Source organism: Rhinopithecus roxellana, chromosome 11 (genome assembly GCF_007565055.1).
Source record: "Rhinopithecus roxellana isolate Shanxi Qingling chromosome 11, ASM756505v1, whole genome shotgun sequence".
Taxonomy (NCBI): Eukaryota; Metazoa; Chordata; class Mammalia; order Primates; family Cercopithecidae; genus Rhinopithecus; species Rhinopithecus roxellana.
This window is the reverse complement of record NC_044559.1, coordinates 99,316,156-99,342,367: the sequence shown is the minus strand read 5'-3', so window position 1 is coordinate 99,342,367 and position 26,212 is coordinate 99,316,156. Positions and strand designations below refer to the sequence as shown.

Below are 26,212 nucleotides of genomic sequence, written 5' to 3'. Positions count from 1 at the left end.
GACACAGGATCAAAAGTAGGTCACTCATTATAGCAAGAGATGACAGTGTCCTACCATCTGTCTCATTTCCCTGGTCTACCAAGTCAGTTCTAATTTGATGTACTGTCAACTTTTCAGACACTTGGACTCCGTGGAGCAAGAGCGGTGAGGTTGCATGCTGTTTCTACATTATCTACAAGGCCCCAAACATTTGTATCACCCATGTATCTATATACTACTGAAAAAATAAATAAGCAAATAATTATATAGGATACACTGCTAGTTTCTGTTCTATACTGGGGTAGGAAAGGGATTGGTGATTAATGCTGGTTGTAAATCACTAAAGGATTGCAAGCCACAATTTGCAAAACAGATCTAGTTCAATGCCTCACTTCATAGATAAGGAAACACAGACCTATAGATACGCCATTATACCATCTCCAATCTTTAGTGTTACCTTTCATTTACCCAATTCCTGCCATGCAATCCTCCACAATATAACCCTAATGACTTCCATTAATAGGCTCTACATTCTCTTACAACAAACTGGCTTCCACCAAAGACTACAGAACAGGACAACCACACCACCAATCATAAGAGGTCCTGCTGCTGAAGAACGTGACACACACTTTCTTCTAGAGTGCAACATTTCCAAGACAAGATGAATTAGATAGATCCCTCATTACATAGCCAATCGAGTGTAAAAACCAGTAATCCAGGAATGCACATTCTAGCCCGTTAACCAGGAGGAAAAATAGAGGAGATATGGTTGGAAAAAGGATAGAAGTATGCTAAAAAAGTAATAAAACTATTGTACACTTCTCTTGATTGCAGCAAATAATTCAAATTAGGCTGCTTATAAGAATCACAATGAGCAGCATTATTAAACAATTTAATTCCCAAAGCTAGTAATTTTAGCTAAATATACATTAGAGCCTTTTTAGACGGTTACTAATAAACACTATGTCAAAATGTGTAGTTTTAAACTCAAACTTGAAAGCCAAGATAAGCAACTCCTTCAGTTATTACTCTGACCAAGGCATAAGAATTCACTTAGACAAAAAGCTTTCAAAACATATCTAAAAATAGGATAGTTCATAAATTTTCAAAACTGTTCTTCCCTGTTGCGGACAGCCCTTGATCTTTGTAAGACTTAGCAAATTTTGGCATGCTCTCATGTTAGCTTTTTAAGTTACTGAAAACTCCTATAAATTTAGCATAATTTCTCAATTCTGTAGTTTTCTCATTCCGAATGCTTAGACATTTAGGTCAAAAATTAAAATACCAGGAGAAAAATATTCATCTTTAGCCAGGTTGTATAGTTACAACATGGCAAGAAACTGATGAGAACATTTAAACATTCAGAGCATAAAAATACTTCAAAGCATTATGAAACTTGAACTTAGCACTTTCCTAAATTTTAGTAGTTCCAACTACAGGAAACTAAGGACTTAGTCCTTACTTTGCCATAAGGACTGAGATGATTTAAGCCAACTCAAATTTTTTCCCGATTCCTGATATCAATATTATAGTTTTATTACAGTAACAGTTGTTACAGTGAGACCTACACACATATACAGAATTATATTTAAATTCATATAGAATATTTACATTTTTAAGTTATACTTTTGAAATTAGAAGATGAAGTACAGCTTAAGTTTGATAACAAAGAAATATATATAAGACAAAAATAGACAAGAGTTAACAATAAAAACACAACTATCTGTTGTTATAACATGTGGAAACTTTTTGTCAAAAAGCTACATCTTCTTAATCTGATTGTCCACATCATTAAAATATGGATGATTCAGTGCCATTTTGCCAGAAATTCGTTTGGCTGGATCATAGATTAACATTTTCTGGGAGAAAAAAGAAAAAGAGATATTTATTTAGGAAATAAATCATTTTTTACAAAATCTCCATAAAACCTCAACTTTTCTAGCAATAAACCAAAACTAATACTTTCAGTGAATATCTATTAAATGAGCATTTCTACTAGTTTAACACACAAATGTCTCTTCGCCTACATTTCACCCTTGAGGTCTAGAATAACCTACTCTGTAAATCACAGATATTCTCGATAACCTCTTTTTGTTATCAATTATGGTAAGACTCAAGCATTCAGAAATAGCTTTAAAACTAAGACATAAATATAGGAAACATGTCTAGTTAATTATATTTACGTTGAGAATTAAATGGCCACCTGAGTTATTTACAACATTCTTTAAATGGCAATTAATTAACGGCAGTTTCTGATGTAGCTTCCAACAAGTTCCAAATAAAACCCTTCACAGCACAATGTGTTATAAAAATAGCTAAAATTGAGTCACTAAAAGAATTACAGTCAGACAACTTAATATAAGTTAGTTTATGCACCAGAAAAAGCTAAATAAAGTTTAGGATTGTAAATTTGATCTTTAAGAAACACTAATCTTAAAAAAATAAAATCAAATCAACAAGCAGACTAGAGATTTTACTAACTAGTTACCATCTGAACTCTCATGTAACCAGCACCATACAAACTGCTTTGGATAAATCATGGTACTCAATTCCCATAGCTAAAAGTAGGTATTAGTGCCATTTTACAAATGAGAACATCGAGGCTCAAAGGGAAGTAACTTGCCCAAGTTCACAGAGCTAAGGAATAAAGCTCAAATTTGAAACCAAGTTTAATTTACAATAATGGTTCTCAACTAGGATAGACTTTGCCCATCAGGAGACATTTGGCAATATCTGGAGACACTTTTGGTTGTCCTAACTGTGAAGAGTATACTACTGGCATCTAGAGAGTCGAAGACAGTGATGCCATGCCACTAAACAAGCTATGATGCACAGAACAATGCCAGCAACAAAGATTTATCCACTCCAAGATATGTCAATTGTGGCTAGACTAAGGAATCTGATTTATAGTATTTGATTTGGGGGAAATCTAAGCTTAATTTTGTGGCATAAGGAGTTTTTACACTCTGAAAGTAACCCGAGGACCAATGAGAAAACATATAAACTGGTATAGCAATAGATCCTTCTGATGGAGAAGCTAGGTACAAAGTGTGAATAAAGCTTATTCCAAAGATGGCTTTAATAATTTAAAATATCAACCAATAAGAAAAACGCTTACATCTAGCATAAACTAAGAGGGCTTAGTAATGACAAAAATGCTAGAAAAGAGAGCCACTACAATTCAGCAACTTGAAAAAAAAAGTGTATTAATCCTGGTCTCTCCCTCAAAATGTCCACTGCTACTTGTCAGATAAAAAACAAAAACTAATGCTAAATCTTCCTCTCAAAGCCACTAGTGCCTCTTGATATCTAAAATGAAGCTAGCATAATACAATGTACATAACAGACACCTAGCTAAAAAATGTGAGCATTCTTCCTATTTTCTAGGTAAAAGAAAGAACTGAATATATTCTGAATCATCAATAATTTGGAATTCAGTATAAAGGGCACTCCTTACCGAGAGCAAATCCAAGCCATTTTCATCCAAGTTTTTGACATGGGATGCTAGGCTTCCTGGTTTCCATTTGGGAAATGTATTCTTATAGTCCTGTAAAGATTCCACTTCTGGCCACACTTCATTATTGGGAGTGCCCAAAGCTCTAAAAAACAGGAAAACAAAAATTTCTTAGTTAAAGCATAAATGTAATCTCATTGTTACATGTTACCTTTATTATCTCAGTTTTTAATAGCTACCTGAAAATCCTGAAGAGTTGATCAATTTCTGAATCCCCATGGAAAAGTGGTTTTTTAGTTGCTAGTTCAGCAAATATGGTGCCTATACTCCAAATGTCAACTGGAGTTGAGTAACGAGCTGACCCCAGCAATACTTCTGGAGATCTGTACCAGAGTGTTACTACCTATTAAAAAGCAAATTTTTACAATGAATGAATGTGGTGCATAGAAAGCTAAACTTGAACATCTATATTTTTATTAGGACTATCCTTTAAAGGTTGTATGACTGCCACCAATAATATTAAGTCAATTAAAGGTACACAAAATTGAAGATAAATATTTCATTTCTAAGTTTTATTCATTAGAAGACAAAACAGATAAAAGCGTAATAAATCTTTTTTTGCTTTTCAAATCACTAAAGATCAAGACAGTTATACAGCCTTACCTTCCCCCTCACTGAAAAACCGAACCCATTGGTAATAGATTTGGGGTGATACTGAACAAAGTGCAGGTACTTTTCACTTGCTAAGATGGTACATAACAGTACCATTATAACATGAATAAGAAACATGAGAAAAAAATAAAGGGCATCCAAATTGCAAAGGAAGAAGTCAAATTGTCCCTGTGTGCAGAGATGATCTTATATACAGAAAAACTTGAGAGTCCACCAAAAACTCTTAGAACTGATTAACAAAGTTGCAGTATACAAACTCAAAATCAGCATACAAAAATTAATAGTTTCTATACACCAATAACAAACTGGCTGAAAAATAAATCAAGAAAGCAATCTAATGTATACTAGCTGCAAAAAAAACCTAGGAATAAATTTAACCAAGGAGATGTATAATCTCTACACCAAAAACTATAAAACATTGAAGAAAAAAATTTAGGAAGTTAAAAAAAAAGAAAAGACATCCCATGTTCATGAACTGCAAGAATATAAAAATGACCATATTACCACCCAATACAATCTACAAATTCAGTGCAATCTCCATCAAAATACCAAGGACATTCTTCACAAAAATAAAAAGAAATCCTAAAATTCATATAGAACTAAAAAAAGACCCAAAATAGCTAAACTAATCTTGAGCAAAAAGAACAAAGCTGAAAGCATCATACCACTTGACTTCAAAAATGTATTACAAAGCTATAGTAACCAAAATAGCATGATATAGCATAAAAAGAGATGCATAGACCAATAGAACAAAATAGAGAATCCAGAAATAAATCCATGTATTTATAGTCAACTCATTTTTGAGAAAGATGACAAGAACATTCACTAGGGAAAAGCCAATCTCTTCAATAAATGGTGCTGGGAAAACTGGATAATCCATATGCAGAACAATGAAACTAAACCCCTATATCTAACCATACACAAAAATCAACTCAAAATAGATTTAAAAAGACCTTAAACTATGAAACTACTAGAAGAAAACAGGGCAAACACTGTTATCGATATTGATCTGGACAAAAATCATGTGGGTAAGACCTCAAAAGCTCAAACAACAATATCAAAAATAGACAAATGAGGCGGCCAGGTGCAGCAGCTCATGCCTATAATCCCAACACTCTGGGAGGCCAAAGTGGGAGGACTGCATGAGTCTAGGAGTTCGAGAACAGCCTGGGAAATATGCTGACAGCCCCATCTCTACAAAAATTTAAAAAATTAGCCTAGCATGGTGTTGCACGCCTGTATATGGGCCCAGTTACTCAGGAGGCTGACATGGGAGGATCACTGGAGCCCAGGAGGTTGAGGTTGCAGTGAGCCCTGTTCGCGCCACTGCATTCCAGCATAGGCATTCCACCCTGTCTCAGCAACAACAAATAGACAAACGGGATTATATTGAACTAAAAAGCTTCTGCATAGCAAAAGAAACAAATAACAGAATAACAGAATGAAGCAGCTATCTGCAGAATGGGAGAAATTGTTTGCAAATCACTCATCCAGCAAAGAATTAATATCCAGAATAAAAAAATAATAGTAAGAATCCAATTTTAAAAATGGTCAAATGATCTGAATAAAACTTTCTCAAAAGACATACAAATGACCAGCAAGTATATGAAAAAGTGCTCAACATCACTATTCATCTGGGAAATGCAAATCAAAACCACAATGAACTATCACACCCCAGTTAGAGTAATTATCATCAAAAGACAAAAAGTGCTGACAAGAATGCAGAGAAAGGGCAACTTTTATGCACTGTTGGTGGGAATTTAAATCAGTAGAATCAATGTGAAAAACTATTTAGAGGATCCTCAAAACTCTACAAACTAGAACTACCATATAATTTAGCAATCCCACTGCTGGGGGTGTATGTCCAAAATAAATAAAATCAATTATGTCAAAGAGATAGCTGCACTCCCATGTTTATTGAAGCACTCTTCACAATAGCCAAGATACGGAATCAACCTATGTTTCCATCAACAGATAAAGAAAATGTGTATACACACACCCATACACACACAGAAAATGTAGTGTACACACACATATGTGAGGGTGTACACAATGGAATACTAGAATACTACTCAGCCACAAAAAAAAGAATGAAATCCTGTCATTTATGGCAACAAGGATGAGCTGTGAAATAAGCCAGGCACAGAAGGATAAATACTACGTTTTCACTCATACATGAAAACATAAAAAGTTGATCTAATGGCCATAGAGTAGAATAGTGATTATTCAGGGCTTAGAAAAGGAAAATAGAGATAAGATATAGTTTATGGATACAACTACAGCTCAAAAAGAAAAATAAGCTCTAGTGTTCTATAGCACTGTAAGCTGACTAGTTACCGATAATTTACTGTAAATTTTCAAATAGCCAGAACAAAGAATTTTGAATGTTCCCAACAAAAAGAAACAATAAATGCTTGGGGCAATGAATATGCTAACTACCCCAATTTAACTAACACACATTGCATACATGTATCCAAATACTACACTGTACCCCATAAATATGTATGTCAATAAAAAATGATTTTTGGCCGGGCGCGGTGGCTCAAGCCTGTAATCCCAGCACTTTGGGAGGCCGAGGCGGGCGGATCACAAGGTCAGGAGGTCGAGACCATCCTGGCTTAACACAGTGAAACCCCGTCTCCACTTAAAAATACAAAAATTAGCCGGGCGAGATGGCGGGCGCCTGTAGTCCCAGCTACTCGGGAGGCTGAGGCAGGAGAATGGCGGGAACCCGGGAGGCGGAGCTTGCAGTGAGCTGAGATCCGGCCACTGCACTCCAGCCTGGGCGACAGAGCGAGACTCCGTCTCAAAAAAAAAAAATAAAATAAAATAAAAAAATGATTTTTAAATTATTTAAAAAACATGAATAAGTCAAATAACAGCTTATTAGTGATATAGAACCAACCATTTTAGTATATTTATCATATGGTAAAAATATTGCCTCTTAGAACAAAGGTAATGAGATCAATATCATTTGTTTAAGACAAAGAAAACAAAATAATCTTAGTTTATTTATATAGCCATGTAAAAAAATGATAACAAGGGCGGGGTGCGGGTCGCTCATGCCTGTAATCCCAGCACTTTGGGAGACCGAGGCGGGCGAATCACGAGGTCAGGAGATAGAGACCATCCTGGCTAACACGGTGAAACCCCATCTCTACTAAAAAAAAAAAAGTACAAAAAATTAGCAAATTAGCCAGGCTTGGTGGCGTGCGCCTGTAGTCCCAGCTACTCAGAAGGCTGAGGCAGGAGAATGGCATGAACCCGGGAGGCGGCGCTTGCAGTGAGCAGAGATCGCGCCACGCCACTCCAGCCCGGGCGACAGAGCGAGACGCCGTCTTAAAAAAAAAAAAAAAAAAAAGATAAAAATAGCTAACAACCAGCCAAGACAACTAATCAGATGAGCACTGTTATTAGTTTTGATCTGGAGACAGTCTTTGGGTCAAGGGTAGACAACTCCACAGAAGATAGCTTTTCATTAATCCTTTACTATATGTTACAATGTTCCCTTTCCTTCAGAAACACTAAATGCCAAGTCAGCAATATAACACAGATTAAACAAATTAATTCCTAAATGTATCAGAAATAATATACCTTAAGGAACAAACCCTGTCTTTGAATCAATCTGACTATAATCAGGAAGGGTTCAGTCAGGAGACAGAAACCGAGGTGGTGACTTGAATGGGGAGTTTAATATAAAGAATTAAAGTACAACAAAGGATGGGAATAATGTAAATAAAGTAAAAAATAATGAGAACGTAAAAACTGTAGCTAGGAATATCCCTTCCTCCTGCTACTGTGTCTCTCTAGTACCCTCTACCTTAACATAGGAGCTGGCAAAGAAAAAATACTTAAAGGCTTCAGTTATATTTTCACATAGCATGCAATGCATTTGGAGCTGAGAGGCAATAAATTGATACTGGCACTGAGTAGATATCTTTTATTATTTCTTGACTTCACAAATACAGAAAATAATCTAGCAATCACACACATTCAAAAGCCATCAAAAACCACTATTCTACTTACCTCATGTGTATATACTCTAATAGGTATTCCAAAAGCTCTGGCAAGGCCAAAATCAGCCAGTTTAATTGTTCCTTTGTCATCAATCAAGAGATTTTGAGGTTTTAAGTCTCTGTGAAGAACTCTTCTAGAGTGACAAAACACAATCCCCTGTAGGATTTGGTATAAATAACTCTGGAAAAACCAAATAAAAGTTAGAAACTTAAGCAAAGTACATGATTTTCTAAATAATCTGTTTCAAAGACAAAAAATTAGTTTCCAGAGAAATAATTTAATTACTGGAGCTTTCAGGCCATTTTAGGCTAATAAGCATTTGTGGGTGGGAAGCCGTTTACATACAACATCACATTTGTATACCTAAGAAAATGATCTTCACCTTATAGACATATCTATAATGTCAACGCATTTAGTCTTTAAACATTTTTGGTCCCCAATCCTTAAAATTACAAGTTGGTTCTCTACATAGAAGCCTCTTGAATTTTCTTCCATATACCTCTACCAACTCTATTTTCTATCTTCAATACAGTTGGCCTTTTCTATCTTTCATTTTTACATATTCATTTCCTTTTTGAAAAAACTAGATTCTAAAAGTGATGGCAAAGATATTATGATTATATATTGAAATGGATAAAATTATCATAAAATGCTGCTTAGTTCAGAGAAAAGTGCTTTACAAGACATTTGTTGCCAAAGACAATGTCATTGACATCTGAAGTAACATGGATACTACAAGAACAAAGTACACAGAAAATGACTTACAGTTTGAAATTGGGAAATAATACAGATGCTCCATCTTAGAGGGACAAGTGGCGTTCAAAAACAAAACAAAACGGATGCTCCATCTGGATAAACTTATTCTAAGTTGAAAAGACTTTGTCGAAATGCATTGAATACACCTAACCTACCAAACATAGCTAAGCATAGCCCACCTTAAATGTGCTCGAAACACTTACATTAGCATATAGTTGGAAGTGTTGAATACCTCGTTAATTTATTGAATACTGTACTGAAAGTGAAAAAACAGAATGGTTGTATGGGTAAATGAAGTATGGTTTCTAGTGAATGTGCATCATTTCTGCTTCATTGTAAAATTGAAAAATTGTAAGTAAAACCATTGTTGCCTGTACATAAAACCAGTTAGAACAACTGGCTAGTCATTTGAAAAAAGATAAAGCTGAATCTGTATCCCAGTTTTTAAGTCAAAATAAATCTTGATCCATACAGAATTTAAGACAAAAAAAGTGTGTGTAGAAGACAGGACTTACTAAAACTACCAGAAAAATACTGACATGTATTATTCTAATGCATTCGATCTTTGAGCGAGGAAGACTTAAAAGACATAAAAGCAGAAAGTCCAAAAGTCACGCAAGATTGTTAAAGACAGTATCCTAATGAAAATATAGTAGAGAATAGGAATAGGCGGTTTATAATAGCTAAATATGAAGTGTTAAATTGTCATGAAATATAAAATTAAAACAATCTTTCACATAGTTAAAAGACTGATAAAACCAAGTTTTGGCAATGATGTACTAAAACAATAAGTGTTATACACCATGAGTACTTAAGAGTAAATTGCTACAAGTGTTTTAGAGGGCAACCAGCAGTATCTATCAAAATGTAAATAAACATCTTCAATCCATTATTCCCACTTTAAAAATTTATCCTATAAAGTTGCATACAAAGATAAATATCTATAAGGACATTCAGTGCAGTACTGTTAATAAGAGCAACAATAACCAAGTTGGAAAATAATTTAAATGTTCATCAATATGGAAGTGGTTTAAATAATTATATCAAAAATGTAACTAGACATAGGTAGATCTACATGTCTTCATGTTTTACACAAAAAAGGGAAAATATGTATACGTATACATGTGCAAATAAGTCCATTTTGTGTAAAAAAAAGTCTTTATATACATACAAAGTGAACATACAAGTATAAGATTATGAATAAAACTAACGACAGCACTACCTCTGCAGAGTGGTTTGGTAGAACTGGTGCAAGAATAAGATACTTTTATATACTTCAGTACTTAAAACTGTACAATTTTATAATTTAACTGAAATATAATAAATGTCTACAATAAATTGAGCGAAACATATTCAAAACTGGAATAAAACACCTACAACCACTACTCTGCCCTAGGCTTTCAATACTTTGTTTTACATATATCTGACAGCCAAAGAAAGACCAGACTACCCTAGTTTCCAACAATACTTAGCAGTTCTATGTTATCTCAGGCACTACTTTTTACTTACTAGAAACAGTATCTGGTAATAACATGGGTAACTCTAACCTGTATAAACTAACCATGAGGGAGAAAAATGAAATACTTTTTCTTACTCTATTTTCTAACACTTTTTCCAAGCATATTCCCACAAAACCCAGGGACTTCTGTACATAGTCGCTTTATATCCACAGTGCATAAATATTAATAAAATTAGATAAGCTTTTACCTTAACGAGTGAAGAATCCATGTACTGACCAGGAGGGATAGAATCCAAGTATTTCTTCAGATCCATGGAAAGAAACTCAAAGATGAGATATAACCTGGAATCCTGCATAAGCACATCCTGAAGACTGGGAAAAAAATAGATATATATGAAAGAAGAATCCAGCAAACATTTTTGACCTCTGTTTCACAAAATAAAACTCCTTCCATAATTTCAGTTGCTATAATAAAAACTGGGGAAGATGTAGTAGCTTCCCTAATGGATGAGATACAAAACTCAAATTTAAGAAAGGAATCTCAGGGCAACTATTTAAAATTAGGCCTTGTACAGGAGGTACTTATTTATAAGGAGCCTGTATTCCAAAAGAACATATCTAGGTTGGCTACTAATTGCTGAGATCTTATTTTTTCATCGAAGTGAATTACTTAAAAGTAAATTTTAAAGTGGTATCTGACCTTAAAAGCCACTTCTAATCTCTAGCCCCAGACAAATACAATTAGATTTTAACTTGGACTGTTAGGAAGACAGCTCTCCAAAAACACCCAATGCAAATACATTAAGGAAAAAAATCTTTTTCATTTGACCTAGCTACCTTTCTTAAGACTCTGACTAAAGGATCTTCAGGAACTAGAGCTCCACAAGTAGGAGAGAGTTGACAAAGCTCTATGAAAAGGGCTTTACTCCCATGGCCAATTTACCTTGCTTTTCAAGCCCCAAATATTAATCTATATCACCAATCTCCTCTAACTCTGTTCCTGCTTTACCAGCCTGTTCTCTTTTACATATGTGCAGCATTTTCAACCAACAAAAATAGGGTTCTAGTCCACTCGGTAAGGCTAGACCAAGAAATTAAGCAAATGTAAAGATTTCCAAGTTGAAATTTATATTTGAAATAGCATGCAGAAAATGGCTTACATTCAGATATTATACCATACCTGACTATATTTGGATGACGAAGTTCTTTTAATAGAGAAATTTCCCGAATTGCAGTACTAGGAACCCCTTCCTCTTCACTTTCTAGTCTGATTTTTTTCATGGCTACCACTTGACCTGTAGTTTTGTGTCTACCCTTATACACAACTCCATAGGTACCTGAAACAAAGTAAATAATATGCTGTGTGACACACCCACAAACTAAAAGATCTTTTTTTTTTTTTTTTTCCTCATGGCAGGGTCTTGTTCTCTTGTCCAGGTTGGAATGCAGTGGGGCAATCAAGGCTCACTACAACCTCCACCTCCTGGGTTCAAGGTATCCTCCCACCAAGCCTCCCAAGTAGCTGGGACTACAGGCATGCGCCACTACACCCAGCTAATTTTTGTCTTTTTGGTAGAGATGGGGTTTCACCATGTTGCCCAGGCTGGTCTGGAACTCGTGAGCTATCTACCCGCCTCGCCGTCCCAAAGTGCTGAGATTATAGGAGTAAGCCACGGTACCTGGTCAAACTGAAAGATTTTAAGATTATTGAATCTCATAAAGGTCACATGATAGAAATGTCTGGTGTGGCCATATGGGAAGTATCTTACTCATACCCTTATTGCTTCCAAAAAGAAATTGAGAGTAACTACAATCTGTATGGCTTAAAAATAAAATTCATGTAGTCATCACAAGTTTTCTATACATTTAAATTACCATTAATGTTCCAGCATATTTTACAGAACAAAATAGATCATTTGCAAATTAAAATTAACCTTCTGCCAATATCCTACCCAGCAATAAAGCAGGCATAAATATAGTGTAAAAATTTGGGCTCCGGAAATATTACTGATAAGTCATTATGACACTTTCAGAAAATACTGTAGAGTGCTTTATGCTTTTCAAAACACTTTTATCTGTATCTCAAAATACAGTCAACAGTCCTCATTCTCAAAAGAATGGAGAAAAAAGACTAGATGTTTATTAAACCTAATAAAGCACATAGTATGTACTACACATTAGGAAAGTCTCACACCCATTTACAAGTTGATAAAAATACTGATCTCAATATCTGGGCTTCAGGTAGTGAGCAACAATATCAATCATAAGGGATAGCAGGGAGGAAGGAGGTGGATACAGGGAATGAAATGGCAATAAGGGAGAAGACTAGCTAAAACGTATCATATATGTGGCAACGCTGAATTCCCTATGTAAGCCTTTTTAAACTCCAAGGAGTTGGAGTTTAGGGAGGTCCTGAATCCCTTAAGTACACACAAAATTTTGTTGAATAGCTTGCTTTCCACGGCATTGTTTTAACTTCAGAAGTGATTAGAGTGCACTGTTCTAGGAAAAAAGCCTCTTCTATAGCTTTTATGAGTTTCTCTGAAGGTAGCAATATTGCAAAAAAGGCTAACAAACCAACAAATTACCAACTGCTTAGTTAGAATATTAAACGGTTTGAGCAGTAGCAAATTGATGTTACTTAAGCTTAATTTTTTTGACAGAACCTCTATACAAAAGTCTATGTTTTCTTAAATACTGGTGTCATTTTAAAACTATAAACTGACATAAAAGCCATTTTATACTATTCTGATTAAATTGTGGATTAATGTATAACTTTCTGATAACCACAATTACTCTACGTTAAAGGAGAATTGACTATATTTAATCCTCACAGTCATCCTTAAAAGTAGATAACCTTCATAAACTTAAAATCTACATTTTTTTGGATGTAAATTAAGCTCTCATGAAACACAAAAAGTAGGCAAACCAGCACAATCATCTGGCATACTGTTAAAGTGATCTCAGGAAAATTAGTCACTTGCATAATGTAGTAACATAAGCAGTTAATGTTAAGTTCAGAACTAATTTTTTTTCTAGCATCCTTTCTTCTCCCTCAAGTGTACAATATCATCTAATCCTAAATAGCTTTCAGAACTAACAATTAACCAGGGCCAACACTCAATGTGTTGAATTTTAGAGATAATATCACTTCTCACTGAACTACTGGAAGAGGGGTTAAACAAAGCAGAGCTATTCTATTGGTTAATCATCCAAAATTATTTTTGAAATACATGGTATATACTCCAAAATGAACTCGGAATTCTAAAGACAGAAATACTCTAGGGTATTTAACTTAGTATAAATAACTAAGGAGACAAAAATCATGAACACAGGTAAGCCTAGAAGAAGATCAGTGTAAATCAAATGGAAGATTTATCCCAGGAAACAAAAAGAAACAAAAGAAAAATATGTAGGATATGATCAAGTTATGGAAGTCCTTAAGCAGAAAACCTTCATTAAGCAAGTATTTATCAAATGCCCACTAAATGCCAGCTAAGTTTCCACCATCATGGATAACAGCTACTCTATGATCCAAAAAGACATTTTCTTAAGACAGGAAGGAGTTCAAAGATTAGTATGACAACACTCAGATTTCTGTAATTCAGAAGAAACCAGAGAACAATTTTTTTAACATTTAAAATAGTGAAGTCTGGATGTATTTAAGAAATGAATTAGGTAGTCAAGACTCACTGTCAAGTGAGAGAAAAGGCAGACTCTTCTAAATCAGAATTAAAGAGGCATTAACTACCAAATGAAAGGCATGACCTTGGGTGGATATTCAGAATATACATGCAGATTTAGGGGTAGAACATTTCTACAACTTACTTGAAATGGATTAAAACACAAAACAATTGAATGTTCTCACCACAAAGAAATGACAAATGCATGAGGTGATGGATATGCTAATTACTCTGTATGATTTAATCATACAACACATACATGTATCAAATCACCAAACCATACCCCATGAATACATACAATTAAAATGTGTCAATGAAAAAAATAAAAAATAAACAATGCTAACATACACACAGTTAATAAAGTAAATATGACAAAACACCAACATCTTGGTAAAACTATTACAAGTTCATTGCATAAACCTTTCAATATAGATTTGGAAATGTTCAAAATGAAAAGTTGAGGGGAAAAAATATAACTTTTAAAGTAGTATTTTAATACTAGACTTTAACCAGATACCTGGCAGAACCAAAAGAAAATTCTGTGTGGATCATTTAGGCCTCCATTTATTTTCACAAGTTCATTTTTCCAAAACAATATCCAGCACATAATCCAAAACAATCAGGCTTGGAGTAGAAACAACAATACAAGCCAGAGAAAAAGAAACAGTGTTCAGAAGAACAAACAAGGAACACAGATGTTATTATTATCTATTTAGCTATCTCCTGTGGTTTGGGCACTACTGACAGGCAGTGGGCAAACAGTTGTGAACAAGACAAAAATCCCAGTCCTCAAGGATACTATGGTATAATAATTAAAATGGATATTAAGCATGATGCAAAGGGAACTACAAAATGTTCTTGGACTAGAGGAGGAGATAAAAAATGAAGCCAGTAGAGACTGGCCTCCAGGTAGAAAGAACAGCCATTGCCAAAACTCATAGGCCAAATCACAGGATACATTTGAGGACATCAAAGAAATCTAAATTAGAGTTGAGTGGCATTAGATGAGGCTGGTAAAGAGACAGTTTTGGAGACGGTGTTCATAGTAATATTACAATGTTCAAATGATAAACATTTGAAGGTTTTCTGAGTTAAAGCACTCAAACAAATGCTTTCCATAATATTGTTCAATTGAATCGTATCTTTCGTGTTAAGTCCAATTATCACCATTTGCAGAGGCAGAAACCGAGATCCAGAAAAGTTAGAGGGTTTACCACTGTCACACTTATAGAAATAAAGAATGGAAGTCATATGACTTAATGCATGTAATGGATTAAATTTAAAATTACATTCTTAACTGCTGTTATTTATAGTAGCAATTAAAGTACTTTTCTCAGAAGTCAAATCTGTAGTTTCCTGTAGGTTTGGAGTTCTATCATCTTAAAGAAAAATATATTTATACTTTAAGAAGGTCTTTTTTTATGCCAAACTAAAACCAACACAAATTCCCTGGGAATTTAAGAAACATACTACAAAGCATTAGACATACTAATCACATTATTTTTAATTCAGCAGCAAAATTTGTTTAGTAGAATGGGTATGAGGTATTTAATTTATTTAAAAATAAAAATAAATACACACACACACCCCTCCAATCGAACACCACACTAACTTGTCATTCCTATTTCACTAAATTCCCTCCAGTATTCCCCCCTTGTTTTTTTTACTATTTCTTGTCAAGTGAGGTCTTTGATCACATTAAAAATATAGTTGGGAATTTCCTTCTGGCAGAACCGATATAAACTGGATTCTACTAGCAAATTATTTTGTACCTGGAGAATTGAGAATGTTCTGTTGGAGTCAAGGAACAGGCGAAGGGGTATACCCCTCATTTGTGCCATATATAGATCTGATCATTCCTTCAAGTACCACAGAAAGGGAATGATTATATACGTAAGTTATAGTTTTAGAATAGCTTAAACATGTACATATGACAGGTCATTTTTTTCTTATGGTAACTAAATAGAAATTGTATTTAAATTAGATTAAGTCAATTATTGTAACCAGTCTATAAAGTCTGGATAAAAATATTTATCATCCTAAAAATAATTGAAAGAGACTAAAAATAGATCATGAAATTAGCATAATTCTGCATCCCTAACCTCTGCCCCTCAACACATGTGCAAGTCATCAATAGTGTCTTCAAAATACAAGTATTTCTGATACTTCTTTAGTATCAGAAGACTGTAAGACTATGGGGTGAAGGGACGGGTCATTAGGGATTCGGTAATTTCAATTCTCTTGAAATGTGAACAAATTTGCGTTTATTAAGTAAAGAACATATATTAATGCACACTGGTACTACAAGACATCTTAATGGTTGAATTTTAATAAATATTTACATGTGTTCATATTACAGAAGTTGTAGCATTGTTAAATAATTCCAAAAAAATTATATTACTAAAACCACTCACCTTCTCCAATTTTCTCTATTTTGGTATAATCTTCCATAGTTAGGCAATGGGTATGGCAGATCCTAAAATGAAGGAAAAACTGACTTAATTACATGCCACTAACTTGAGTAGTTTTAAGCATTACACTATATGTAAAGCATTTTCCACTGTGCCTACTGCAGTACATAAGTATTCCATAAATATTGACTACATTCAAACAATATTTACAAGGGTAAGAACTCCTACAATAACTTTCCATCCTTCTTGACTCCTGAGACACTGGAAACATGTGTATGTTCTATACTAGTGTACTATTTATTTAGCTTCTTCCAATCAAAATAACCCTCAAATTCAGATATCAACTTGTCTATTCTTTCCAAAGAAAAACCAGAATTATGTTCCCTTGTTGTGACACTAGTACCTGAGTGTGCCAAAGTTATACCCAAATATTTCAACAAATTTATACCGCTTTATGATATTCCTAATTTTATTCAAAACACTATTTTTTATAGTTATAAGGAGAGAACTAAAATGTGTTCAGACTGTTCATTAGGAAAATTTTGTTTAAAGCGGCAAAAACATTTTAAGTGTTTCCAGTTGCTCACGTGACAATTTTAATCTTTTTTTCCTCTGCTTGCAGAGGTCACAAACATTCCCAAGACTTTCAAGGTACTTTTTCCAAGAGTGGGAAATATCACTTAAGCACCCTAAAACAAAAGAATGAAAAGTGCAGTTCCACAGACAAAATTCTAATTATAGCCTACACAATGTCAAGGACTAAGCAGAAAAACTGTATACCTGAATCACAGTGAATGGGTTTAAAAAAAAAAAAAAAAACATAAGTTCAAGACTTCCTCTGAAGTTTGCCAATGAAACGTCAGAACTCCAGGCATAATTACCTACATTTTTCTAACACCCATCACTGATGATAAAATCATTTATAAAGCCCGCTCTGAACAGACCTTTAAGTTCTATTTCCCACATTCATCTTCAAAGAAAAAATTAATCCAGAAAGCAGAGATGTATCTTTTTAAATGAAAAAAACTGCACTACACTGTTCATGAGTTGTAAGTGCCTGGGCTGAGTGTTCTTAACAGCTCCAGGTGGACCGGGACCGTGGGCAGAGCAAGCCCCAGAAGGCCCACGAGTTCCGGGATCGGTTTCTGAGGGCAGCCTCGCTTTAGAAATCTGCGCTTGTACCTGGCCCAGGTGCGGTCCCGCTTTCCCACCTCCGAGGCGGGATGGGAAGGCGCTCTGGGGCCGGGCCCAGGAAAGAGCCTGCCACTTCGCTGGCGCTCAGTGTGGGGGAGCGGATTTTGCTTCAATCAAGACCCGAAAGCCTTCTAAGGCAGTTCCTGAGAACAGCCGACCTCAACTCACGACTGCAGCCCCGAACCCCCACCCCCATCCCCACGCCGCCTAACCCCACCAGGCTGGGCTCCCATAACCTCCCTCTAAAGCCGGCCCAGTGTGGCTCACACGCCCAGTCCCAGGCAAAGGCCCTGCCCACCCCACCCCGAGGCCCAGCCTGGCCCCGCGCAGGTCCCTGCTCTCCAGTCCGGCCTTCTTAGAGGACCCCGTTCCTCAATACTCGCCCTCCGAGGTCCCCGGGCCGCCCGCTAGACACGACCCTGACCCCAGCCACTGTACCCGGCTTATTATCCCGCGGCGGTCGCACCAGCAGCAGCTACCACAACCACGTCGCTCTCCGCTCAACTTCCAAGAGCCACCTTTGAAGCCAAGTGCGGGCAGTTTCAAACTCACCGCGCTAAAGGGCCCCGGAACCACCAATCGGGTAGCCCGTAGACTTTCAAAGCAGCCAATCAGAGCCCAGCTACGCTAGGCTGGCCTTCCCGGGTGTCTGGAGCGCGAAAGAAAGAGGAAAGGGCGGCTAGAGAAAAAGCAGGAGGGCGGGCGCCAACTGAGTGCGAGCGCAAGCGCTCACCTCCAGCCGGGAGAGTGTCGTCCTACTGTTTCTAGTCAGCGGAGCAGGAAACTACTGTTCGCTCCGTTCTTCTTTTAAAGTTTTTCTCCCAGCATTGGCACAGTTCAAATTTGTTATACTCAAAATAGCTCATCAAAAAAGTGATATTGGGTTTACATCGAGATTCCATTACTTTAACTTCTAATAGTTAGGGTTAGGAGTGTATAGTTATGTTTTTCTAAATGCGTGATTTGCGGGCTGGCTCCAAGAAGCACCTTTCAGTGACCTTAAGAAGGAAATGGAAAACTCAGAAGACCGCCTCAAAACTGTAAAGGAAAATTTATTATTTATATCGCTGTGCTTTGTTTCTACCTCATTTTTGAATTTAATATTAATTATTTTATTATTTACATTTTGTTTATTATGCAATTAAAAACATTTGAAATGTACATTTTAAAATATTTTCACATCAGAATTTTAAATATATAGGCCGGGCGCGGTGGCTCAAGCCTATAATCCCAGCACTTTGGGAGGCCGAGGCGGGTGGATCACGAGGTCAGGAGATCAAGACCATCCTGGCTAACATGGTGAAACCCCGTCTCTACTAAAAATACAAAAAAAAAAAAAAAAAAAAAAAAAACTAGCCGGGCGAGGTGGCGGGCGCCTGTAGTCCCAGCTACTGGGAGGCTGAGGCAGGAGAATGGCGTGAACCCGGGAGGCGGAGCTTGCAGTGAGCCGAGATAGTGCCACTGCACTCCAACCTGGGCGACACAGCGAGACTCCGTCTCAAAAAAAAAAAAAAAATTTTAAATATATAGAGAGAGGCATGTATTTAGAGACTGGGTCCCATTATGTTATGCATGCTGGCCTCCAGCTCCTGGGCTCGAGAAATCGGCCTCAGCCTCCAGCGTAGCTGTGACTACAGGCACCCGCCACCATGCCCGGCTTAAATATTATTAAAACACAAAAATTCACAATTCTATGAGGGGAGAAAAAGAGGTTTAAATAATGCTTTAAATAATCCAGTGTGAAAAACTCTGTCTTCATTGTCATCCACAATATCCTTAAGACAGATTTCTGCATTTAATACAGTTAATTTTTTTCTTGTTCTTTCCTTCTTTCTCTCTTTCTTACTTTTTTTTTTTTTTTTTTTTTTTTTTTTTTTGCATGTTTGTTTGCAGAGACGGTGTCTCCTTATGTTGCTCTAGCTGGTCTCCAACTCTTAGGCTCCAGCAATCCTCCTGCCTTGGTCTCCCAAAGTGCTGGGATTACAGGTGTGAGCCACCAGCCCAACCTAAACACCATTCTAAAATCTTTTTTAAATAAACAAATAGAACAGTAAAACAGAGCTAGAGATAATAAAAGTCCATTTTAAGGATTTCTGGTTGCATTGATCCTAATAGGACATAGAACAAAGATTGATTACCACATACACAAGTATGTATTGGAAGACCCAAATTAGGATATGGAATGGAACTTCCTTACCCTTGTGATATAGAACATATCACATGCATTTAAGTGTTTAATACCTTTTAACACAATGAGCTATATCTATCATCTGGTATTATACATTGCATCTGGCTCAACCTTGACAATTTTTGTTCCTAGCTGATAGAGGCAGAGCATTTGGGATTCATGGTATAGGTAGGAATTTAAGAACTCCTGCTGGAGCCTAATCACTTTTAAAACTTATGTTTAAAATCCAAACTTCATTTTTTAAATGAAAACTGACTGCCCCAGAGAAATGCTCTAGGGAACCAGGCTGTTCTGTGCAGTTTACGGTACTGGTTTTAATGAATTTTAATGTATCTTTCTCTTCGAGAGGCTTAAGCAAGGAATTCAACTTCTATATCATCTAAAAACGGCAACTAATTCATTATATCCATTTTACCTTCAACATAAAGAAGACCACAAGCTTCCACAGCTGTGATGCTAGGTGTATCAATTTAATTCAATCATCTTTCTTTATAAAGTTTCAGAGGTTATTGTAAATCCATGCTATCATCTTGGCAAATACAATTTATTACCCTTTGGGCCAACTTCCATGTAGTGTCTCTAAAGTGCAACACTGTGCTTCATAGACACAAAAATGAATAAGATACAGTTACCGCTGGAGGTGTGGAGGGTAGGGGAGCACAATGATTATTGAAAATTCTCTTCTGGTACTTACCTTGTAACTTATGTTATAAGGGCGATGTGAGAACCTGGAGGAGGAAACTGCTAATGCTAGCAGAAGTGACATTTGAACAAAGGCTGGGGAAAGAATTGTGGAGTGGGCCTTCCAAACAGAGGAAATTGTATGAGTAAAGCACAGAGGCCAGAAAGTCAACCTAAGTAATTCAGCGTGCCCCCCCATAGTAGAATGCAGGAAGTGCTGCATCCTGTGATGTTGAAGTCAGAGAAGGGAGTCTGCGGTGAGACTCCTGATGAGCCCTGAACAATGTTCCGAAAGATTTGAGCAGGAGAGGTACACACAGCCTTGGAATCGTATTTTAGGAAAACGACCATAGAGGTGGTATAAAAACAAAAAACAAAAAACAAAACTGAAGAGGACAGCAGGGGAAGTTATGTGCTCTGAAAAACTTCACATTTGTATTTTGGTAAACTCCATTTTGGAAGGAAAAGAAAAGATTAGTTGGTATTGCACATAAGTATTTTTGGTTTTGTTTCTTATATTTAAGTATTGCTATGGCTGAAGAGCTTGGTAGCTCTCACTCTGCCATGTGAGGTTAGAATAAGGCACCTGTCGGTGTGGAAGAGAGCCCTTGCCGGAATCTGATGTTGCCTGCCCTCTGAACTTGCACACCGAACCTCCAGAACTAAGGAAAAATAAAATTTCGTTGTTTAAGCCACCTAGTCTATGGCATTTTGTTATGGCAGCCCCAGTCAAGACAAGTGTTTTTTTTAGATAAGAAAAATTGGAGAACATTTACTTGAAAATACACCTCGGGGCCGGGTGCGGTGTCTCACGCCTGTAATCCCAGTACTTTGGGAGGCCAAGGTGGGTGGATCACGTTGTCAGGAGATGGAGACCATCCTGGCCAACGTGGTGAAAACCCATCTCTATACTAAAAATACAAAAATTAGCTGGGCGTGGTGGCACGTGCCTGTAATCCCAGCTACTAGGGAGGCTGAGGCAGGAGAATCGCTTGAACCAGGGAAGCGGAGGTTGCAGTGAGCCGAGATGGCACCATTGCACTCCAGCCTAGCGACAGAGCGAGACTCCATCTCAAAAAAAAAAAAAAAAAAAAAAAAAGAAAAGGAAAAAAAGAAAGAAAAAGAAAATACATGTCGGGAAGGAAGTGGAAGAAACTAATAAAAATGTGCCCTCTGTGGAACACAAGGGTGACCTGGCACAGAGGTGGAAAGGAGAGTTTTGTATCTTTTGAATGTTGAGCCATGTGAATGTACTACCCTAGCCCAAAAATGAACGAATAAATAAATGAATGAATGAATCAGTCTTGCCAAGGCCTCCATTGCTACTGGATAAAAATTGTAAAAATTGGCCGGACGCAGTGGCTCACACCTGTAATCCCAGCACTTTGGGAGGCCAAGGTGGAGGATCCCTTGAGGCCAGGAGTTTGAGGCCAGCCTGGGCAACATAGTAAGACTTTGTCTCTATACACATACATAAAAAGAAAAAAAGTGTAAAAGTTGCTGCAAAATATATGCAAAAGAAGAAGATTGATCTTTCTTCATGTTAAATCAGAAAGGAAAGTGATAGAAAATCCAAGATGTAGAGATTCAGGTCTTTTCACCACAAGCGAAAATACTGAACTATCGTTGCTATGACAGAGTTGGGCATTTTCTGATTATAAAAGTAATGTGATTTTTCTGTAAATTTAAAAAAAAATCCAAAGTGTAAAATACAGATAATAAAAGTTTGTCATATATAACCTCCATGCCCCCTATCTTCATTCCCCCCCCAAAAAGAGAAAGAGATCACTCTAAACCTCTTGGTAGTTGTAATTTAAATGTATACATGTCAACCCACCTTAATCTCTCATTGGAATTTTAGGAACTGGGCATGGTGTAGGGAGAAGAGATTCATACATCAATCTTGGGACTAATGAGGATCAAGGGTAACAGGTGAGTAGCTGTGGATCTTCCACCTAGGTGGGGTGCAAATGTTTACAATGCAATATGGTGGAAGACTGCTGTGTGCAGGACATAGGGGAGAGGGCATCAGGCAAGGCTTCATAGCAAAGGTGACTGAACTGAGTCTTAAGGAATGAAAAGAGTTTGCCAAGAAGACTAATGAATGTGGAGAGCTCCTTGATCCATTGACAAGAAAGACCAATGTGAGTTTGCAGACTGAAATTAATTCAGTACACTGGAACATAAACAGAGTCTGGGGCATGAGCAACAGTCTTAAACATTAGGCTAGGGAGTTAAATAATATCTATACCTTGAAGGTAATGTTCAAGGTCATGCTAAAAGATTTGGATTAGAGGTTGGACTTGAAAAAAAAATGTGAATAAGGCAGTGACATGGTCATAAGTGGGAGTTAGGAGGGAAAAGTCATGAGGAGGACTGGTGACGCAGCATCAGAGCCAGCAGACAATGAAGGGCTCTGCAACAGTCCCAGCAGATATGGAACATGGGGAGATGGCAGTCAGTTGCCTCAAAAGGAAGAAATGACGATGAGATATTTTTAGGAGCTGGGACTGGGTTAAACAAGGGAGAAGGAGTCATCAGGAATGACTTGGGTGTGTGGCTTTGCAACAGGCTGAGGGTCCTGCTGTTCTAGAGAGATGCTAAGGGGCAGCTATGGGGCATGGAGCATCACTTTGGGCATATTGATAATGAAGTGCTGTGGGACATCCGTATGGCTGGATATGGCCAAGTGTAGGTGTAGGTTCCATGCAGCCTGAAGTGTATATCACTTGGGGGATTGCTATGATTTGAAGGTATGTGCTCCTCTGAAATGCATATGTTAGAACTTAAACCCCAAGGTGATGGTATTAAGAGGTTTGGCCTTTGGGAGGTGATTATTAAAACTTGAGGGCTTTTTCCTCATTAATAGGATTAATGCCCTTATAATAGATGTCGCAGAGAGCTGCTGGTATCTTTCCATTTCTTCTGCTGTGTGAGAACCCAGAGCCCATTCTTTTTGCCCTTCTGCCATGTGAGGACACAGCAAGATGGCACCATCTTGGAAACAGACAGCAGGCCTCACCAGACAGCAAATCTGCTGGTGCCTTGGTCTCGCACTTCCCAGTCTCCAGAACTGTGATACATAGTTTATAAGTTACTCAGTCTATGGTATTTTGTTATAGCATCAGGAACAAACTTAGAAAAGGGATCCCTTTTAAGAAAAGGAATCCAAAATTAAGTGTGAGGGAGAATAAGTATTGAGAATAAGAAATCACAAAAATATAGAATTTTTTAAGTTGTAAAATCATATAAAATCACAAAATCCACAAGTTATATTTTTATTAATTAGTTGATACATCTTTATAATGCCTTTTGTCCTACTTTTTTAAGCTTCATTTTTTAGAGTCATATTTTAACTGTTTTGTTATCTACTCACCTCACAAGCTCCTTCATCTTTGTTTTTTTGTGACGCAACGTTACAATATTTTCTATATAGAGAAAAAAAGATAATTTAGTCTTTCCTCTAGCATGGTTCATCCAAACTGGTTTTGAACGACTGATCATTTCAAAAAAGTTTCTTTGGCTTCCTACCTCTATTGGTTATATCATGTAAATTTTTAGAATTTCTGTCCAATTTGAGGAAACATTTATTTCACATCTTAGCTGTTTATACTGCTGCTCTAAGTGTGTGCCCTACAAATGCAAGAGTTATGGTAATCCTAATTTGTTGATTCCAAATATTCCAGATTCCAAAAATTATCTCATGTTTTCATAATTGTTTATCATATATTAATGAGTGTATTCCTGACACAAGAGAAGTTCAGTTTATACAAAGTAATGATGAAAATCAAAGTCCTGTCTGCTTATAATTTTATACATCTAAGTTTCTTTGTTTGTTTGTTTTTGGACAGGGTCTTGCTCTGTCGCTCAGACTGCAGTGCAGTGGTACAATCATGGCTCACTATAACCACGAACTCCTGAGCTCAAGTTATCTTCTGCCTCAGCCTCTTGAATAGCTGGGACTACAGGCACATACCACCACACCTTGCTAATTTTTTGTTATTGGTGGTGGTGGTGGTGAGATAGGATCTCATTTTGTTGCCCTGACTGGTCTGAAACTCCTGGGCTTAAGCAGTCCTCCCACCTCGGCCTCCCAAAGTGTTAGAATTAACAGGCATGAGCCACCAGGCCCAGCCACATGTGATAATTGAAAGAACTTTCCACAGGTTAGCTTCTCCTCTGTTACTCACTACTTACTTACTTCTGGTTCAGTTAAGATCTTTTACCCTACACCTTCACTTCCAGATGCCAAGAGAGTTTTCAGAGCAGGTGGAAAGAGTTTCCTGGGAGCTGGGCCTACATTAGGACTGTTGGCAATAACTTGGAAGTGCTGTGGATAAACAACTGGATACCATTAATTCCAATCTAAAGTATGTCTTAGTCCACTTGGGCTGCTGTAACAAAATGCCATAGACTGGGTTGCTATATACAACAGAAATTTATTTCTCACAGTTCTGGAGGCTGGGAAGTCCAAGATCAGGGCTCTGGTAGGTCCAGTGTATAGTGAGAGCCTATTTTGCATAGACAGCTCTTTTCACTCAAACCTTACATGGTAGAGGGGGCAAGGGCTCTCTCTCAGGCCTCTTTTAGGGTCCCTTCTCATGAGCTAATCACTTCCCAAAGAACTCCCTCCCAATATCATTACCTTGAGGATGAGAAGTTCAACTATGAATTTTGAGGGGACATAAACATTTAGGTCACAGCAATGTATCCTCAACTCAGCTTCCCCTGGGCTGAACCCCAAAAATGTTCATAGTCACTCAATGCCATTGAAGAGGTGGGGAAATGTAACTGATAGAGAATTGAAGTGGAAACAAAAGAAGCCTTAATAAATTGCAGTTAAAATATCTTACTGTATACATTTTACAAAAACATGACTACATGAGCATGTTGCTAAGTGTCCCTCTCAGAGCCATGAGAGGGACACTTAAGCTTCATTAGAATCATGGTCCATCTAACTCTGAAACCTGTGGACAATTTTATATATAGTTGAAGCTGAGAGAAATGATCAGGGCAGTCATTGTAGTTGAATTGCTTAGGTATTTTTTATATTTTTTATGGATTCCTGATGTCCCTTAAACTTTATCACAATACTACTTATGCCTAAGATAGGCCTTTCTTCCAGGACTAAAAATGCAGAGTGAGAAGTGGTTCTTTAAGTTTTTATCTTTATAAAGTCATCCCACCGAACAAAGGCAATTGATTTTGCCTTTGCCTGAACAAAGGCAATTGATTTTGCCTTTGCCTAAACAAAGGATTATGATTAGATCTGTAATCAGCAAGTTAAGGAATTCATATAAAAGTTCATTTTCTAATGGTGTTAAACAAATGAAGTTCTAATTTAACTCACTATTCTGTCATCTGAAATGAAACAGGCCCGAAGATTTAACATCATGAAATACTCTAGTTCATTTTAAATGTTTACTATAATTAACAAATTTCAAAGAGCAAAGCTACAATGACATTTCTCTTAATGCTAAAATGATCTGGAACATAATGTATTCTTTCCTCAAAAATGAGACAAGCACTTCAGAGTGTGGTAGTGCCTGAGGACCTCCTTATGAACATCCCTTAGGTGGCTCTGTGCTGTGCATCATTTTATAGCAGGGATGTGCTGCTGAAGTACAACACATGGCACTATACAAAAGTTCCAAACTATGTCAGTTCCACTCACCAAATACGGAGTGTCTTCTGTTTGCCTGGAATTATCTGAGGACC

The 26,212-nt window shown here is 36.9% G+C and overlaps 1 protein-coding gene across 2 annotated transcripts; it reads right to left on the bottom strand.

Annotated features, from left to right (window-relative positions):
- Positions 1-859: 859 nt before the first annotated feature.
- On the bottom strand, positions 860-18,307 carry CDK1 (cyclin dependent kinase 1). Of its 2 annotated transcripts, none has more exons than XM_030941340.1 (8): positions 18,178-18,307; positions 16,435-16,496; positions 11,518-11,674; positions 10,586-10,709; positions 8,132-8,302; positions 3,673-3,836; positions 3,437-3,578; positions 860-1,838 (listed from the first exon to the last, which is right to left on the bottom strand). In XM_030941340.1, exons 2-8 carry the CDS (start codon positions 16,469-16,471, stop codon positions 1,740-1,742), a joined length of 894 nt encoding a protein of 297 aa, XP_030797200.1. In that variant the 5' UTR covers positions 16,472-16,496; positions 18,178-18,307; the 3' UTR covers positions 860-1,739. The 2 variants fall into 2 exon arrangements, with proteins under 2 accessions (XP_030797200.1, XP_010363257.1); XM_010364955.2 differs by having other exon boundaries at positions 18,064-18,186.
- Between the last annotated feature and the right edge of the window lie 7,905 nt (positions 18,308-26,212).

What these genes read in the sequence shown, in the direction of transcription:
- CDK1 (XM_030941340.1), bottom strand. Translation starts at nt 16,471, where the DNA reads ATGGAAGATTATACCAAAATAGAGAAAATTGGAGAAG. An exon ending in TTAGAGTATATACACATGAG is followed by an intron (nt 3,837 to 8,131) that starts GTAAGTAGAATA and finishes GCTTTTTAATAG; the next exon opens with GTAGTAACACTCTGGTACAG. An exon ending in ATGGCTTGGATTTGCTCTCG is followed by an intron (nt 1,839 to 3,436) that starts GTAAGGAGTGCC and finishes TTTTTCTCCCAG; the next exon opens with AAAATGTTAATCTATGATCC.